The sequence below is a fragment of the Coffea eugenioides genome, chromosome 4 (assembly GCF_003713205.1).
Source record: "Coffea eugenioides isolate CCC68of chromosome 4, Ceug_1.0, whole genome shotgun sequence".
Taxonomy (NCBI): Eukaryota; Viridiplantae; Streptophyta; class Magnoliopsida; order Gentianales; family Rubiaceae; genus Coffea; species Coffea eugenioides.
The window spans coordinates 11,809,047-11,828,735 of NC_040038.1; the positions used below are offsets into that span (position 1 = coordinate 11,809,047).

Genomic DNA, 19,689 nt, shown 5'->3' on the forward strand with positions numbered 1-19,689 from the left:
ACAATTACTTCTTATTATTATTATTTTAAATTTGTTTGCAAATATATTTCTAGAGCATGAGACTATTACTGTTTTAAAGAAATTTGAAAATTGATTAGTTAATGTAATAACTAATAAATGGGTTATTTGATAAATATTTTAACTTGTGAAATGGTGATTTTATGCATGAGACTTTTTTTTTGCTTAAAAAATTAGAAAAAGAGTAGATAAAAAATTTTAGTGTTATTTTTGCCCCCACTAAGATTTTTTTCTGGCTCCGCCCCTGAGGGCAACACAACCCTGAGGGGCCATTGCTGGAAGTTGATGCTACTGAAGGTAAAAGCTTACGAGTCTATTGTGTTATGTGACGTTCTTTTTTATCTTGTCTTCATTTCTTAGTGATTACATGGATGGCTATATTGTCATCTTTTGTCCTGCTTCAGAAAGGTTGGATATTGGTTTTGTTATATTGTTGAAGTTTCATGATGACAAGTTTGTACTCGAAATTATTCAGTAATTGTTTATTTTATTGAAGCAAAGCTTTTGAAAATAGGTGATTAATTTACAATTACAATAGCCGAAACAAACCCCAACTACTCCGAAAGTGGTTGGCCACCAGAGCTCTCCTTGAATGTAAATCAAGGGATCAAATCTAAAAATCCAGGATTTCTTGAAAATTTCACCAGCACCAGTACCCGACTGGTCCAGTAATGGTTTAGTCTCTTTCGGGTTCTCCCTTTTACCTTTGAGTCCCCCCCTTCCTCTAGTATAGAATAGGAGTAGGTGTAGAATAAAACTCATTGTATCCGAAAAACAAAACAAAAAAAAGCCGAAACAGGTTCTTAAATTCATAGAAGTCAAAGGAAGAGGAAATGAAATTGTGCTTCTTAAATGGTGGAACATTGAATTAGCATTAAATTATGCACTCAGGGGTGAGTATGAGCATTTTGTGATAATGTCATTGCATCACATAAAGTGGGATTAGTGGATTCTTTCTGTGACTAGTGAGCAAAGCCGAATGATAACAGTTTGCTGCTTTGCATATAAGGTGAAAAGAAATCTGACAAAAAGGACAGCATTGAATAGTTGTAGCTTTGTGTTAAATTATAACTTACATGCCTGCTTCCAGATTCATTATTCAGAAAAGCCATTCTACTTGGTTGCTTGCTTTTTGGTCTCCATCTATCATTTGTTCTTTTGCAGCTATAATTACAGAAAGGATCTGTTTTGATAATTTGGCCTCTTCATTATCAGTTACTAGATCTGCTAAAAAGCTCCTAGTTTAAATTTAGCACCATGCAATTGTACTGTGAAGGTGCATCCTTGAACCAAGTTCCAATTTGCTCTAGATTGGGTGGATGTTTTTTCTTCAGTAGTGTCATCCTATAACCTGACAAAATGATGTGAACCTGAGAGATGTTTTTGCCTTGCATAAATACAGAATCAACAAACTTTGATGGAAGTTTGACATTATTCTTACATTTGAACTGATCTTGTGTGCCTGATGCGATTCATGTGCTCTCAGCTGATTCATGATTTCAATTACCATCATTGCGTGCTGACACATTAATTTTTTCCATGCCATTCCTTAGATGCTTATATGGTAATGGCAAAACATATATTTTGATGTTTTAGCTCTCTTCCTTGCAATGTTATGTATAACATTCTGTAACCTTTTTATGTGGAAGCTGCCAAGAATTTATACTTTGAAATAGCTTTTACTTCTTTCCCCGGAGTAATAGGTTCCTTGATAAAATTTCAGATGCGAAGATATGCAGCATTTTGTGACTTCAACCTCGGAGTAGTACGATCTGATAACAAATCATCACAGAGGTTGCTTTGGTGCTGCTGCATTAGTTAAGCACATCTTATGGTGACACACTACTATGAAATAAATGGAGCTACAAAGCATTTGAATGCATTAATGCACATATTCCCATATGGAGATTCACTATGCATATGATTTTCAGTGGAAGAAGAAGCTTTACTCGCTTACGCTGTACATAAATTTTTATGGTAATATCTACTGTTAGTATGTAAAAGTATGCATGAGAATAAATCCCACTTAGGGTTTGTTTGATTGGAAGTAAAATGTTTTCCTTGGGAAAATATTTTCCGTGGAAGTAATTTTCCATGAAAATCATTTCCCTTTCATCATTTTCAGGTGTTTGGTTAGCTTATTGAAAACTTCATTTTCTTAACTTCATTTTTCTATCTTTAACACATTATAACTACATACTTCTTTCCATGCAAAATAAGAAAATTTATCTCATTGTTTAATTTTAAAAAATCTTGGAGAAATGTATATATGAATAAAAAATATCTCCTTAAGCAATAAACAAATTGCTGGCCATTTAGTGTCAAATATCAATCACATGCAATGCTTATTGTGACATATATCTTGCACTCTCACTACTGAAAGTTTCTCTAGAAAAGAATGTCCCTATTATACATAATTAATTACTAGCATAGGATGAGCAGGATGAGGTTTTTTTTTTATTTTGAATATACTAGGGGGAGGGTTGGGTTGGTTGGGTTGGGTGGTACGGGGGAGGGAGTGTAATGAAGAAGATCTTGGGTTCAAATCCTCCTGTTTACACTAAAAAAAAAAAAAGAACATACTACAAGATGTTTTCAGTAAGTTTTGGAACATACTACAGGCAGGATGCATGCATTTCGGAAAACAACTTCAGTAAGTTTGGAAGGGAAGTTGTTTTCCATAAGATGAGTGAAAATATTTTACATAGGAAAATATTTTCAGTAACTTTTGTGCAACCAAACACGGGAAATTAGGAAAATATTTTCCTGGAAAACATTTTCACCCGAAACAAACGGACCCTTAAGTGTACTTCATTTCCTTTCATGGTTATAAAAATTGCAAGCTCTCAAACCCAACCTTATCAGTTCAGGCTTGTAGCTTTAAGACTTGCTTAAAGATTGTTTTTCACCTGAAGATGGAACGCTCGCTGCCTTGCAAGGGAGGAATGTGAATTGCTGCCTTGTATTGTATTTGTAGCAATGGTGGTTTGAGGATGAAAGAAGAAAAAACTTTATTATGTGTTTTTGAATATTTTTGAGTATGTGGTTTAAAACTTTGGAGTGTTTTTTTTTTTTTGAAATTATTGTAAACTAGATTGTAAAAGACTTGTCTAATAAAAACAAGTCTGAAAAACATGCTTTCAAGCAGAAGCAATTTTAACTTGAATAATTTGAGTATTAGATTATTTGAAATAATTGTTGTAATATTTTTATGTAATATGATGTATGATGTATGTAAGATAAAAAAATGATGAAAAAAAATTAACAAATAAGCGCCATCTGAACCCTAATTATCTTGCTGAAAAAAATCTTGCTCAGAAAAAAAAAAAAAAAAGATTATTAGAGGCAATCTCAAAATAAGGGCACCGCCTTGTCCTGTGTGCCACCACCTCAGCCACCAGAGCCACCATTACCGCCACCGGCAGTCCACCACCACCATCCCCATCTGCAATTCAGTACATAACTAGAGTACGATAATCGATGTCCCCAAAGAAACTCCATCAATCTCAAATGCCGGTGGCCAAGGCTGCCTTAGCCCCAAATATTCCCGAAGAACTCACAGTCGACATACTCTTACGTCTTCCGCCGAAATCCATCGGTAAATTCAGGTGCGTCTTGAAGTCATGGCGATCTCTACTCTCCGACCCACTATTCATCACAGCCCACCTCACTCTTCATCTCCATTACCCCCAAAAACTCATCTTCTTTTCTTCTTCCCCTGTTCCTCCCTCTTCACGCAGCATCTACACCCTAACTTTCACTACCGCTGACAACCCTGGTTCCGAAGCTGTTTTGCAAAAGCTCACCCTTTCAGAGAACATTTTAGAGAATACATCTTCGAAGTACGCCTCAATTGTTGGTTCTTGCAACGGGTTGGTGTTGGTGTTAGGATTCAGAATGGAGATAGGCTTCCGGGATACAATGTATTTGATAAACCCCACCACCATGGAGTTCGTGAAATTGCCCGCTAGCCCTTTGGTTCGGGAGGCTGTTCGAATTGGGGGTGCATTGGGTTATGATAGTTCTAATGATGATTACAAGATCGTTACTGTCTCGTGTGATGAACCCACGAGTAATGAAACTTCTGTTGATGTTTTTAGTTTGAGGAGTGGATCGTGGAAGAGAATTAATAGTTTGCCTTATCATCTTGATTTTCGTTCTTCGGTTTTCTTGAATGGTGCTATACATTGGTTGGCTCGCTCTGATTCTGGAGATCATTCAGTAATAGCTTTTGATTTGACTTGCGAGAAATTTAATCCAGTGCCAATTCCTAGAGGTGAATTTGATCCTCTTAAGCTTGCAGATTTAGGTGGATGTCTTGCAATGGTTGTGAAGCAAACATTTCATCAGATGGATATTTGGATGATGCAGGAGTATGGCATTGGAGAATCGTGGACTAAGTTTAGTGTTCCTACACCTAACTACTTTTATTTCAATGATATTGTTTGCCTATTGGGGGATGATAATGTTGTTTTGAATGTTAAGGATCAGAAATTGGTTGTGCATAACTTGACAGAGAACACTAGGAGGGATATGGTGGTTGCCGGCATTGGAGGTCACTTGAGATACCTTATTGGCTTTTCTGAGAGCCTTGTGTCGCCTATTTACTACTGTCAGAATTGGAGAGCAACATAATCTTGAGGGTTGACGGTGCAAAATCGATTATAAGGTAAAAGCTTACAAGCCTGTTGAACTGTGTGTTAATCTTATTTCGGTTGTCATTGAATTGTTGTGGTTAGATGGATGACTATTTGAGTTTAAAAAAGATTTGATAATGGTTTTGTTATACTTTTGTTGATGTTTCAATCATTGACAAGTTTGTACCTTGGTGATTTTGTTGAACAAAAACATTCTGAAATATGAAATTTGACTTAGAAGAGTCAAAACACGTTCTATTATTGATTGAAGTCGAAGAAATTGGAAATGAAATTGCTTCTTCATTGGGACAGCATTGTAGTGTCATTGTATAGTGTATGAAGTGGGGCTGCTGGAACCTCTTTGTGGCGAGTGTCAAGTACGAAAGCTGAATTCTACCACTTGCTACTTTGTAGACAAAGGGGTAAAAGAAAGCTAAAATGACTTGTGGATAGTGTTCAGCTATTGTAGGTTCTGTCTTGAATATTAACTTCTACAGTGCCTGTTCCCAAGTTCACAGTTCTATAGAGTTAATCTACTTGGTATTTCTGAATGCTATTTGGTGTCCCTGCATCTTTTCTTATATATAGATTGTGGCTATAGTTATAGAATGGATCTATTTTAATTGATTGCCCTCTTCTGTATTAGTCAATGGATTTGCTAGACAATCGTACTGTTAAGGCGCATCCTTGAAATTAAATTCCAAATTGCCCTAGATTGAGCGGATGTTTTTCTTTCATCCGTGGTATCCCATGACCTGACAATAAGATGTGAACAAGAAGGAAGTTTTTTGCCTCCCGTAATTCAAAATCTGCATATTTTGAGGTTGAGTAACTTAATGGAAGTTTGACAGTATTTTCTTACATTTGAACTGATTTTATGTGCTGATCAGCTGATGTGAATGCAACTGACTTATGATTTCAATTATCATGGTTGTGTACTGAAACTCACAATTTTGCCAGGCCATTTCTCACTTCAAGATGGAGCAACATACAGTAGATGTTGGTTTTCACCTGAAGAGGACACTGACTGCCTTCAAGGGAGGAATGTAAACTGCTATTTGTTGTGCGTACCATTGTCTGCCCCCCTTGTTAGTTGCCCTCATGTGCGAATATTGTGTATTGCTTGTTTGATTGAGTTGTATAGGGCACAAGCAAAGTGGCCTATATTTTCACAGCAAAGCTGTGCAAAAGTCTTTGAGAACTTTGGTTGACAAATAATCTTCCACCTTGTGTCAAAATGTGAATTGAAAGGGAAGCATAGAAGCAATTTTGTTCTTTTTATCATGTTACATGATACAAATGGTCATCAAAACAATAAAACTTATTGGCTGTTGGGGTAACTAATAACCGAGGAAACAAGCATAACTGCATAAGCAATTGAAAATCAGACTATGGAGCTGCTTACAGGTATAAATTTATAAAAAGAGCATTACTCAGACTAAACTTTTTTCCTCTCCTAAATCAATTCTACAAGGCTAAAATTATGCTTTCAATTCACTTCTAATAGTTTTTACAATGCCAGTTTGGGCCACATGAAAAGATAAAAGATACTGCATGTGTTTGGATTGAGTTTTATTTGCAAAATATTTTTTGGATGCATCGCATGCACATTTTAATAATTTTTTATTTTAAATTACTTTTTTATTCGATATATATTACATTACAAAAAGTGTTATAATATGTATTTTTTAAATATTATTCCAAATAATCCCCTGTTCAAACAAAAAAAAAATTCAGATCCTCTGCCCCTGCCATGTGCTGACATTCAATAGGAGTTGTACCTATGTTATTGGGACACGGAGCAGGGACGGTCATCAGGTGGACCGTCCCGAGCTGTTTATGGCCAAGATTTGGTTCCAAAAATTTGTATTGTCCAGATTATTTCTTGTACCTTGTTTTTAATAACATCGTGTGGGGTTTATAAAAATTTATTTTAAAGTTACATATTGTACAAATAAAGTTACGTCACGTGAAAATAAAGTTACCTGCGGTGCAAAATGTATATAATTACAGGTGCAACCGATCCTGTCCTGGTCCATGTTATTGAGCCTATCGTATTCGCCAATTCTCGAAACAACGCCACCACCTCCCTCAACCACCACCATCCATCTACCCCATCTGCAAAATCTATGTCCCTAAAACAGTTGGATGGATCCCAACTGCCGGTGTCGACGGCAGACCTAGCCCCAAATATTCCCCAAGAACTCATTATCGACATACTCTTGCGCCTGCCCGCAAGACCCGTCGGCAAATTCAGGTGCGTTTCGAAGCCATGGCGTTCTCTTCTCTCCGACCCACTGTTCATCAAAGCTCACCTCACTCTCCACCACCATCAACCCCAGAAATATATCCTTATTTCTTCTTCCCCTCCTATCGAAAAATCAACTCTGTCCACCCTAACTTTCACCCCTACTGGCAGCGCTGACCACGATGGCGTTTTAAAAAGGCTCACACTTCTGGAAAACCAATTGACTGACGCCGATATTGTTGGTTCTTGCAATGGGTTGGTCTTAGTTTCAGAATTCAAGATAAAACATCCCTTTAGACGGCTAAGTAACCTTGATTTTATGTACTACTTGATAAACCCCACAACCATGGAGCTCGTGGAATTACCCGCGAACCCTTTGGCTCCGGTGGCTCTTCCAATTGGGGGTGCTTTCGGTTATGATAGGTCTAGTGATGACTATAAAGTCGTCACGTTATCGAATTGTGAACGGGTTACTAATGATGTTCATCTCGATGTTTTTAGTCTGAGGAGCGGAACTTGGAGGAGAATTGACGTTTTGCGTTATCGTCTTCATTTTCTTTCGGGGGTGTTTCTGAATGGTGCTATACATTGGTTGGTGAAGTCTGATGTTTCACTAATTTTAGCTTTCGATTTGAGTTGCGAGGAATTAAAGCTCCTGCCGCTGCCTTCTTCTCGTCCAGAAAACTGTTTGTTCTCTCGTATTGCAGTTCTTGACGGATGTCTAACAATGGTTGCAACTATGGGTTATTGTATTGATGTTTGGATGATGAAGGAGTATGGTGTTGAAGAATCTTGGACCAAGTTTAGTGTTACTACACAAAACTATGCGGCTCTTCCTTTACCTATTTGCCTGCTGGGGGATGATGATCTTGTTTTGTATGTGAATCAGAAACTCGTTGTGCATAGTTTGACAGGAGAAACTAGGAGGGATATGTTATTTGCTGGAGATAAGTTTAGAGATGTTAAGGCCTTTTGCGAAAGTCTTGTCTCGCCTATTTGCTATTGTCAGAAATGAAGGCCAACAGAACCTTGGGGTTTGACGGTTGGAAATCTATGCATGCTTATTTGGTAAAAGCCTATTCAATTATGTGTTAATCTTATTTAAATAGTCATTAAATCTTAGTGGTTAGATGGTTGGCTATATAGCTACCCAGTTTCCTGTTGGAAAAATACTTTTGTGAAAGTTACAATGATTGACAAGTTTGTACTAGATGTGATGTAATACTTGCTGATTGTATTGTACCAAAATACCGGAGGCCAAAATTTCGCCCTGGAATTCAGTTCCTTCTCTTGAAGATAAGTCATGATAAGCCCCTTTTGTCATCTTTACAAATCTCACAAAACCCCTGTGATATCTGTCCACGCAAGACAGATTCTGAAACTTTGGAGCGTTTCATATGGGAATGTCTGAGCAGACAACTAGTTTGGGGAAATGTTTCTTCACATAGAACACATCAAAGGGACTTTCCTGTATTCAGGATGAGTAAAGGTTTTTTAACTAATACCTTTCATGTCTATACTCTCTGTAGTATTCAGCTTGCCAAGAATAATTTTATCTTCAGAGGCTAACTGTTTGATTCCACAACAATTTTAGCATAGCAAGGTGGTGGTACAACAATTGTGACTCATCACATGCCTTATTATATCTCACTTTCCCTGCACATCAAAATTTTCACTGGTGTCCTCTCATGGGCTGGCTAACTTTAAATGTTGATGGTGGTTCTCTACCAAACCAGAATGCTGATATTAGAGGGCTATTCAGGAATCATTGTGGTGATTTGTTCTTGCTTTTGCAATGAATATTGGTGTTAATTCTAATATGGTAGCAGAGCTACGTGCTTTAAGGTTGGGGCAAGAATTACAGTGTCTCAAAATATTTATAATGTTTTAATTGAATCTGCCTAAGAAATTTTGGTTGATTGCATCAGGGAGAAACAAAACTGCTAGCTGAGGCCATTAATATTGGACTGCCAAAGTTTGATGGAGGAAATTGACAACTGTAGTATCTCTTTCTTAATTCTTATTAGGGGAATGTAATCATGGTGCTGAGGTTTTGTCTAAACATGCTTTGTCATTAGAACTATCTCTAGGTTGTGTGCTTTTCTAGTTTCCTTTCTACCGTTTCTTTTGACTGCACTCAGGCTGGACTTGTGTATGCTTTTGTAAAGGAGGAAGGTTATCTAAGGTAAGAACCTCTTTAGTGATTTGCAAAAAATTAAAGGTTGATATTTGATCTGGAAGAGCCCAAACAAGTTCCTATACTGACTGAGGTTGAAAGACATTGGAACCGGAATTGTTCTTCTTGAATGGGATAACATGCAGTGTGATTGCATGGCGTACAAAATGAGGTTGCTGGAGTGTCGAGTAAGCAAAGCTGAATGCTAACACTTGCTGCTTTGCAGACAAAGTGAAAAACAAAACTAAAAGACTTGTGGTGAAATTGTTCCTTTTTCTTGAATAGTAACTTTGATCATGCCTGTTCTCGAATTCATTGTTCTGAACTGTCATGCTACTCATATTTCTGCATGCCTTTTGGTCTCCCTCCATTTTTTCCTGGAAAATTTTCCCGACTGTAGTTGCAAATAAGATCTGTTTTCATAGATGCCCTCTGTTGTGTATCAGTTACGAGATTTGGTAGATAAAAGCTACTGGTTTTAATTAAGTCCTTGAGTGCCATGTACATGCAATTGTACTCTGAAGGTGCATGTCTGAACCAAGTTCCAAACCGCTCTAGATCGAGTAGATGTTTTTCCTTCCTCCATGTTATCCAATGACCTGACAATGAGCTCTAAGCAATAGGGATGCTCTTGTCTTGCAAATAATCTGAACATTTTCAGGTCAAGTCGATGGAAGTTTGACATTCTTTTTTAGGATGTGAACTGATTTTTTGTGCTGATCAGCTGCTATGCAAGCTATACTGGCTCATGATTTGAATTAGCCTGCCAATCCTTAGATAATGGCATTTCTGACGTTGGACTTTGTGATGGCATTCCTTACAGTTAGACTGCTTGTGTGCTGAATTAGCCTGGTTGCAGATTGGCATTTCTCACGTTAAGAGATGAAGAAATATAAGCTAAAATGCTTTAGCCCTGTTTTTTATGGGGTTGTTCATTACATGTTGCTATCTTTTAGGGCATTACCTTTAAGGATTTATACTTGAAATCTGTTTTTCACTGCTTAATATGGTTCTGTTTTTTACTTCTTTCTACCCTGTTAAGTGTACAGCATTATCCTTAATGACTGCATTGTCCTAATTACCAATATGACAACTAAACCCTTATCACTTAATGACTTTCACTTATAACTTTTTACAATTCCAAAATTATCATTTCACTCACTAAAAACAATTTGCCATAACACTATTCTTTCAATTATTTTCCTAATTCTTTTTATATTCATTGCATGTTTTTTTTAATAATTTGTATTGCATTAAGTATATTTAAACAATAATAAATTCATGAAACCTATCAAGTCAGGTAATAGAATCATGTGTATTTCAAAACTGTTACTACACAAATAATTCAACATAATAGATATGCATCCTATAAAAGAAACTGAAAATGCAAAAGAAATATCCAATGATCCATAAATTTGCATAATGTTTAATTAGCTCCCGAAATCTCCAATGGAGTTACATATAAGTGATGAAATATTAGCAATTTTTTGCTAGGAACAAGAATAGTACTATAATAATTTTGATTGTTATATATTTAAAAAAAAAACAAAAATTAAGATAAGAAAAGGAGGAAAAAAATTAAAAATACACATTACACATCCTATAGGCCCAAGAGTTTTCAAAACCCATGAGATTTTTGTTGAAAACATTTGGAAGAAAAGATAATGGAAAAAATGGTTAGAAGAACAATGCTAAGCAGATTGCTTGTAGTGCATGCAAGCATAAATTTGGAATTGCAAAAGGTTAGAAGAAAACCATTAAAAGTAAAGGGTTTTAATGTCATTTTCATCTTTAGGGTGTGGGTATAAGATGCGAGGCTGTGGATTTAGCCCCTCCCTAAATTAAAAGGTTAACATCAAAGAATTAATTTCTTTTTTGTCATGTCACACTATAGAAAATAGTCATCATAGCTTGCCAGGGGAACTAAGACAAGTCACTGAAAATCAAAATATTTCTAATGGTAAATCTTAAAACTTTTTTTACCATTGAAAATCAATTCAACAAGTAAGAAAATCCACATTTTTGTTTTCAATACATTTTTAATGGTTTTCAAGATGCTCCACAATGGTGATATAAAATGGCTACCATTTATGGTTTTTGAACTTATGAGAATAAAGGATAGGTTTTAAAGCCATAAATATTTTTTTTATTATGGTGCTTAAAATATAACAGGATTATTCGTAATTTTCCTAAACTGTGAGAATTTTTTTTTTGTTATAATTTTCTCTTAAGGCAATGGATAACTTTTTTTTTCCTGTTGACATTCATTAATTTTCTGGGTGTTCGTCTGAATTATACAACAATGAGCCCCAAAAATTATGAGGACCTATTTTCGAGTCCGGCAGAGACAATGTTAGTATAAATAGCTTAGCCTAATATTACTAATTCTTTACTGATACTTTGAAATAATTAATTTGTGAGGCTTACAATTCTTAATTTTTTGATGGCTCTTAAATTTGAAGCTATCAAGTTCTCTTCCCCATTCAAAAGTTTGACCAGCCAATCAAGTAGCCCATAACTTAATAATTTATTCATGACTTCGGATGTAATTGCACGCACTAATTTAACGGTAGAAATATATTTATTATTTCTGTTTTAGTCAACACCATTTGAATTTCTAGATTCAGACCCTTCAGTTAAAGATATTATGAAATGGATTAATTGTTGGTTAAATAAATTTTAATTAAAAACGGAGCACAGTTTAGTTGGTAAGATGTTTCACCTATAACTAACAGGTCACAGGTTGGAGTAATCAAGGAGATAAGTAGGGAACAACTATTGATTTTCTTTAGATTGGAGTGTAAAAAAGAAAAAAAAAAAGAACACATTTTAACAAAAAATACAAAAAAGAGAACACTTGACCAAAAAAAAAAAAGAAGATAAACTATCCAAATGTCTACTGGCACAAAAAACAAAACATGCACATAAAAGTCACACACCAACACGTGGTTTTTTTTTTTTGGTCTTTTTATATATTTTCTGAATTTAGGGGCATATTTGATGGTTTAGAAATTTCTCGTCTTCCAATAGATAAGTTGTTATTTCGTTGATACTACATATTATATTAAGGGAAAATGACCTGTTTCATCCCTCACATTTCGCAAAAATATTCTTTTCATCCCTCACTTTTAAAATGAAGCAAATTCGTCCCTGACATTTAAAAATTAAAGCTATTACATCCCTAAACCTAATTTTCAATCTGAATCAAACCATCCAATAACTCAGTAATAAAATTCGAAAATAGAATTGATAGATCATTTGGTCAACTTCATCGTATTCACATGGCATTTATTAAACCAAAAAAATAAAAATTATAACATAAAAGGCCATTCTTTGTCTTGGAATAGTAGAGTTTTTTTTTTATAAATCTTTTCATGCACCGTTAGTATATTCGCTTGCGAATCTAGATGTGTATCATAAATATAAAATTTGGTATTTAAATTTAAATTAAAATGATATGACGGTACATAAAACCGTCAGTATATACAATGATAATGTAGAAAAGATTAATATTTCTTTTTTATATTATAATATTTTCTTTTTTCTTTTTAGGTTCATTAAATTTTACACGAATATCAAGTTGAGTTAACCAAGTGATCTACCAATTACACCCCCAAAATTTGTAATTAGGTTGATTGGTGGTTTGATTCAGATTGAAATTTGGGTTCAGGGATGTAATAATTTTAGTTTTTAAATGTCAAGGACGAAATTATTTCATTTTAAAAGTGAGGGACGAAAAGAATATTTTTGTGAAATGCGAAGGATGAAACCGATCATTTTCCCTTATATTAATACTCATCTAATTAGCAACACAAAATCTAATTTTGTCTAGTTTATCAACTCTACAAAGTACATATGATTCTTGACCATTGACTAGAACTTTGGAACCGTACAAAATCACTAGGAAAAAAGAAGTCCAAATCGATGAACCATCTCTCACAGCAAAATGTTGAACACCACATAGGAACCCTCAATATATAATATGGACGGTTTATAGCAGAATTTCTTTTACCTGGACGGTTTTGCGTCTGTTGACCATTCGACTTATTTTTATATTGCCTTATTATAACAAATTTTTTTTTCATTTAAATAATAATGCTTTTCACTCAAGATGCCTTCATTTTCAGAAAATTGAACTCACTCTTTTTTTTTTCCCTTTCCTACTTAACTCTTTACCTTTATTTATCTGTCTAAATTAAAAGTTTTAGCTTCATTTTTTTTTTAGATTTTTCTGAAAGAAGTTTTAGCTTTACTTGAACTAGTTTTTAGAAAATTCAAAGACTTGTCAAGAAAAAGGAAAGATGTAAGTATCCAACAAAATATTATGTTTGATCAATCAATCAATGATTCATAATTCAAGATTGTAAGTTTGAAGTACACAACTTACTTTAAAAGTTCCATTTTCACGGGTTTAAAAATAGGTGTTAAAACTGCTTCTTAATTTAAAAGTTTTGTAGAAGAAACACAGCTCAAAAATATGTAGGCGCCATTTGAGATTTATTTCTTTATATAATTCTGCACGAGCAATTAATTTTGTATGTTATGGCCACTGCATAAAATGCTCAATTGCTTTTACACAAATATTATGACAGTGATGGAGTTACACTAAATATGCTATCACTTAGTTTTTCTTTTTGGAGCTCGAAAAGGGCTAAGAGAGAAAGCCGAGATTTCTTATTGGATGTAAGCTCGATAGGCTCTAAATTTCTACTTAGCTCGTGCTCGAGTTAATCTTCATTTGAATGCTCGAAAAGGTATCGATGTAATTTTCGAGTTTTCTACCGAGATCGAGTCGATCTCTGTCAATTGCTCGAGTGTTCGAGTGTCGTATCACATGCTCGAGCTCGACTCGGCTCGTTAACAGCACTAAAAGTACCATCTTTAAGAAACACAAAATTTAAGTACAAGTACCTTTCATAATAGATAGCCAACAATCTTTTTCCTCTTCAATATTTATTTCCAAACAACGTAGATGGACAGTTTGTTATTTCCTTTTCGCACATTTGAGTTTGTTTTCTTTTGTTTTACATCTTTATGTTTTGAGTAGTTTATAGGAAGTAATGAACCCCCCCCCCCCCAGTTTAGGGTTTTTTAAATTTTGTTACAGAAATAACAAAAGTAAGGTAGGTAAGTGATATTTCTAAAATCTCAGGGTTCCAAGTAATATTAGGAGAAACCTCAAGGGAGGTTTCTGATATTATCTCATTGGTAAATCGTGCATAATTGTGAAATTTGCTTGTGATATTTGTATAAAGATATATAGATGAATAAGGGCTTTCTTCTTCTTGTATATTTCTCTTTTTTTTTTTTTTTAGAGAGTATCTACTTTTTTACATTAATTTTTTTTATACAATCTCAACTAATGACTAATGAGAAATTTTTCATACTTTGATTAAGAAATTTTGATACGTATAATAATTGGAGATGGAGTCCAAGGGTAGGTAAATAGTTTTTAATGAGCAATTTTTAATTATAATCACCAATACTATTGAAATGTAATCAATTGGAGTGTTTTATTTCTTTTAATTAATGCCACATTGAAATGCAATAATTTTAATTAAAAGACATAAGGGTAATTTGGTGATAACAAAAATTAAGATAAAAAAGTGCTTACGCTCTCTAATGCTAAAATTCATACATTTTATATAGTAATGACAATGATAATGATAATGATGAAATCCAATGATACTTTTGTCCTAGGTTTCCTTTTATAATACAGTAATGTCATCACTACGTGAATAAGTAAATATACACCAATCTACTTCAAACTATTTATAACTGATGTTTAGTTCAATTTCAGCAAACATTCCTTTTTCCCTGATTGAATATGATAAAAATACTGCTATAAATAACATGGAGCAAAATGGCAAGAAGCGCTATCATTTTCTCCATTTTTGCGCTTTTTTTCTTTCTTCAACTTGATTGCCCTGCTCTGCATTGAGGTTCAGTGCTACACCTTATGTTAGTGTAACACCTTATGAATGATATATGAGATATCATTCATATTCAAGTTTGGAATCCTTTTTTTTTTTTTTTCCAAAACATGAGGTATATATCTTGACTTGAAGTTGAAAATATTGTTTTAAAAACAATATTTGCATACTTATGATCAAGTTTTTCAATAATTTATCCAGTCATCTGATTGAAGGTAGAAAGAAGACTTGATTAGGCATTTCAATGAACATATAATTTTCTTCCTTTTCACAAAATTCAGGGTCTCTCCACTTAAATTATTACATGCATGATGATTTGGACAGAAAAAATTATTCTATGGTAAAAATCATGTCTTGTAACTTGAACATCCAAAAAATCTAAGGTCTTTCCTTCTAAACCATGTAAAAGGGCATGTAAAATGGCATTTTCATCAACTCAACTATTTGGACAGTTAACTTGATGGGTTGGACTGAAATGGAAGGTAAAGTGAAAAGAAATAAACTTTAGATGTAAGTACAACATTGATGAATTCCAATCAATCCTAACTTTAGATTTGTTTGCCAACTTCATTCTTTTTTCTCTTCCAGTGCACGAATAGGGCCTTTTATTTCCTTATTCTCTTTTTCGGTTTGGACAGCATTGGAAAAATTAGAATCAACCAACACTTCATTCCTATAAGATGTAGTGTGAGATTTCAAATAATTAAAAAAAAAAAACAAATTAAAGGACTTAAAAAGCTTGTGAATTGGGGAAAACAAATACGGAAACATTCTTTTTATTTATGTATTTTGATAAAAACTTGAAATAATTTTATTAATCACTACACGACATAGCCATTCTAAGCGCGAAATACAAATCCCAATATATTCTGAGGTTAGGGACACGGGATACCAGGTCCGCGTCAAGCCCACTGATGAAATCTTCTGACATGTTCACAAGCTCAAGCGCATCAAGAGTAGATATGTGCTTCAGCTCTTCCGGCAACTTTGCTAAATCGGGGCATTCCCTGATTCTCAGGCACCGGAGCTGTGGCAATGCACCTTCCTCCACCTCTATTTCCTTCAAATCAATTAGGCCGCTGAGCTCAAGGAATTTCAATTGGTGAAACCCATGCCTAGAAATACGCCATGGCCCCACTAATGCTAATTCCAGTTTGAGGAACGACAGCTGTCCCAACTTCTCTAGCACTGGCATTGGGTCATCCTCGAGAAACACGTGTTTCAAAGACAAGCGAGAGAGATTTGGAGGGAAATCAGGAGGCAGCATTGTCCGAGCAAGCCGCAGCATTATCAAATCCTCCGAAGCAAGCTGCGAAGTGAATAGCTTAAGCTCTGTTACATGATGGAGCTTAGAAAGTCCATCTAGAGATGGCCACTCGCTTTCCTCGCTTTCTCCAGTAAAAAGAAGATGTAAAGTCTTTAGGCTTCCAACCTCAGATAAATGCATGCAGAGTTTGTCTATCTCTGACTTGTCATCCACTACAATCCCCAGTTTCTGAAGACTTGTCAAAGTTATCATGTTATTGTACATAACGTCCTCAAAGCGTATGCCTGACAGAGTCTGGAGATTCCTCAATCCTTCAATCTTAAGAGGCACATCACATTCCATATCATAAGCATATAGATGCCGTAAACTTTCAAGCTTCCAAATGAAATTTGAAACTTTCACTTTGCAATGTGTGTGTTTCGTTGTCCGTATGTCAAGAGTTTGTAGGTATCGCAAGCAACCGACGGAAAGAGGGAGCCTTGGAATGTATGTGCCTCTTAAATTGAGGTATCTTAGAAGCCTGACCTCACCAATTTCTTTTGGCAAATCATCATCCTTCTGAACATTCTCAAGGTCTAATATCCTGAGCTTTCTTAAACTTTTGGCGCTAAGACTAATGTTTCCCATGTAACCGCGGACATTGGAAAAAAGCAGAGACCGGAGAGGAGGGTTCGAAGACCCAAAATAATTTTTATCCAGAGGGAGACTATGAACAGCAAGGTACCTAGATTTGGCTGATATTTTATCATCTCTGGTGCCATGGATCTGAAAAAAATTTTCATCCTCTGCCTTCCTGATTGCAAGGTCTCGCAGCAAATCATGGACTCTACAGCTTTTAATCCTCTCATCAACAGTCATTTCCGCCACTTGGACCATATTTCTGCTACAAAGTCGTTCCACTTCATCATATGCTGCAGTTTCCTCCAAATTTTTTGCATCTCTTTTCTGCATTATTCCCTCTGCAACCCACAGATGGATCAACTTGCGCACAGAAATCACGGAGTCTTCGGGAAACAAGCCCAAATACAAAAAGCAAAATTTCAGATTGGCAGGAAGGTCTGCATAACTTAATTCCAGAATTGCCCCTGCTTCCCCTGCTTCACTCTGGCTCCTTGATAGGTATGCGCCAAAGTTGTTGAGAACGTTCTCCCATTCAGTCTTCGACTTATTCTTGCCCAGTAGCAGGCCACCTATAACCGTGATGGCCAGCGGCAGACCGCCACATCTCCTTGCAATCTCTCTGCCTACTTCTTCCAAATCCGGAGGACACCCAGCATTAGCCTCATGGCCTAAGGCCTTTCTGAGGAACAACTGCCAGCTGTCTTCCTCCCCCAGAGTTTTCAGCTCATACGGGTGTCTAGAAGCATCAGCGTGTTGGGCAACATCTCGATTGCGACTTGTAAGCAGCACTCTACTTGATGTGCCAACATCAGGAAAGGCCCTCCTGGCAAGACAATCCCACGCTGCTACCTCCCATACATCATCAAGCACCACAAGATAACATTTGTCTTGTAGATCTTGATAGAGCCTTCGTTCCAAGTCTTCCTCTTGCATCATTTCCAACACTTCAAGTAGCTCTTTAGTTGTTGGATTCAGTTGCTTTATGATTGCACTCAGCAGCTTTTTGTAATCGTAGCTTGAAGAGACGCATACCCAAGCACGGCAGTCGAATCTTGCCCTGACGTCAGCATGGTTATAAACTTTTTTGGCTAGAGTTGTCTTACCGACACCTCCCATGCCGATGATTGAAACCACACGGCGATTTTCGTCCTCTTTCAAAAGTTCTGCCACCAGGGATTTTGTTTTCTCCTCGAAGCCCACTATATCCTTGTCCTCGTTGAAAGGAGAGGACCGTCGGAGCCGTTGAAGCTCTTCCCCATGTGTAATCGTCCCCTCTCCAAGATTTTCGATGCCGTACTCTTGGCGGCTATCAGCAATCTCCTTGAGCCTCATCCGTAAAGATTCGATCTCTTTACCTATCTTGTAGAGGTTCACAATTTTCAAGGGATAATACGTCAATTTGGTGACGAGTCCCTTGTCCTTTGTGAAGAACTCAACTTTGCTGGCAAAGATCTCAATGATATCCTCCGCATCGTAGGCAGCAGCTCTGATTTCAGAAACCCAGTTGCGGATGCTCTCATTTTTAATTTGCTTCTGATCAGCATCTTTCAGGAAACACCGCATCCGGACCAGATCATTTTGAAGCCTCTTAACTTGTCGTCGAACGCCTTTCAGGAAAACAATTTTTTGAATCAGCAGATCACCAGTTCTCTCAACAACAAAAGAGATAACAGGGTCAGCCATCTAATCTAAGAGAGCTTTGCTTCTCAATAAAAGAGTAAGAACCAGAAATGGAGGAGAGGCTCTTATATTTCAAGTGCAGTTGCAAAGCCAGATTAATATCTGCATCTGTCTTTCTACACATTTTTATAAAGCAGAAGTGACTAATGCAAAGACCGTATATCTTGTCGGTAGGTAAGGAATCAATGACTTTACAAGAAATCTATATTCAGTTTGTACGTAAAAGATGATTCCAAGCATATGTTCTTGAACTCTGCTTTTCAAGCACTGGGCAGGGGATTTCACGATAACAAGTTACCTTTAGCATATTTTCAACAGAACATAACCAAGTTACCTCTATAGAGGGGAGGAAAAACGATGGTGTAAGATTGCTATCTCAATCTTCAACTTGATTTTCCATCATTTACCTCTGCCTTTTACTCATAAAACTTGCCAATAAATTTACAAGATATCTATATTCGGTTTGTACGTAAAGGATGATTCCAAGTCTCCAACCTCACTCTCCTGCTTAGTGAATCGAATATTTGCCAATGGTTCATTGTCGTTTTAACTGATCTTAGAAGAGACCCGCGATTCCATAATCCCATTTTTTCATTCCTGTTTTGTCCTTCATCTTCTTAAACAAGAACAACTACTCCAGTCAAAAGAAAGCAGGTTTTGATTTAAATGGATTTACATTAATCAAGTTGTGAGATGTGGGAAATTCTCAAAAAACAGAAAAAGGAAGGGCAGATTGCTTGTTTTAGGAGAGTGCCATATAAAAAATTATTTGGTACGCAAAAGGCTACAATCAACTTTATGCCATGTTTCCAGGTCCAAACAGCAGTAGCTTATACAGTTTCTTTAGTGAGTGTTTGGATACCAAAATTATTTCAAATAATCTTTCGCTTGCATCACAAACATATTTCTCAACCTACCTTTTTATATTCCCAATCACATTTTTATCTTACATACATCACATCACAAAAAGTGCTACAGTAATTATTCCAAATAATATTTCAAATAATACACTATCCAAACAAATTTGGTACCTTCTCTTTTAAGAATCGTAAAGCAGCCCAGAATTCAATTCTCTCTTAACCTAGAGCGTCAGCTTCTTTAATACCATG

The 19,689-nt window shown here is 35.9% G+C and overlaps 3 protein-coding genes across 3 annotated transcripts; 2 read left to right on the top strand and 1 right to left on the bottom strand.

Moving 5' to 3' along the window:
* Positions 1-3,354: 3,354 nt before the first annotated feature.
* LOC113768301 (F-box/kelch-repeat protein At3g23880-like) lies at positions 3,355-5,936 on the top strand. Its single transcript, XM_027312590.1, has 2 exons — positions 3,355-4,687; positions 5,616-5,936. Exon 1 carries the CDS (start codon positions 3,499-3,501, stop codon positions 4,651-4,653), a length of 1,155 nt encoding a protein of 384 aa, XP_027168391.1. The 5' UTR covers positions 3,355-3,498; the 3' UTR covers positions 4,654-4,687; positions 5,616-5,936.
* Positions 5,937-6,652: 716 nt separating this feature from the next.
* Positions 6,653-7,918, top strand: LOC113769030 (F-box/kelch-repeat protein At3g06240-like). Its single transcript, XM_027313517.1, has one exon. It carries the CDS (start codon positions 6,653-6,655, stop codon positions 7,916-7,918), a length of 1,266 nt encoding a protein of 421 aa, XP_027169318.1.
* A 7,908-nt stretch (positions 7,919-15,826) lies between these two features.
* LOC113769031 (putative disease resistance RPP13-like protein 3) lies at positions 15,827-18,583 on the bottom strand. The gene has a single exon (XM_027313518.1). It carries the CDS (start codon positions 18,581-18,583, stop codon positions 15,827-15,829), a length of 2,757 nt encoding a protein of 918 aa, XP_027169319.1.
* Positions 18,584-19,689: the final 1,106 nt, after the last annotated feature.

What these genes read in the sequence shown, in the direction of transcription:
- LOC113768301 (XM_027312590.1), top strand. Translation starts at nt 3,499, where the DNA reads ATGTCCCCAAAGAAACTCCATCAATCTCAAATGCCGGTGGCCAAGGCT.
- LOC113769030 (XM_027313517.1), top strand. Translation starts at nt 6,653, where the DNA reads ATGTATATAATTACAGGTGCAACCGATCCTGTCCTGGTCCATGTTATT.
- LOC113769031 (XM_027313518.1), bottom strand. Translation starts at nt 18,583, where the DNA reads ATGGCTGACCCTGTTATCTCTTTTGTTGTTGAGAGAACTGGTGATCTG.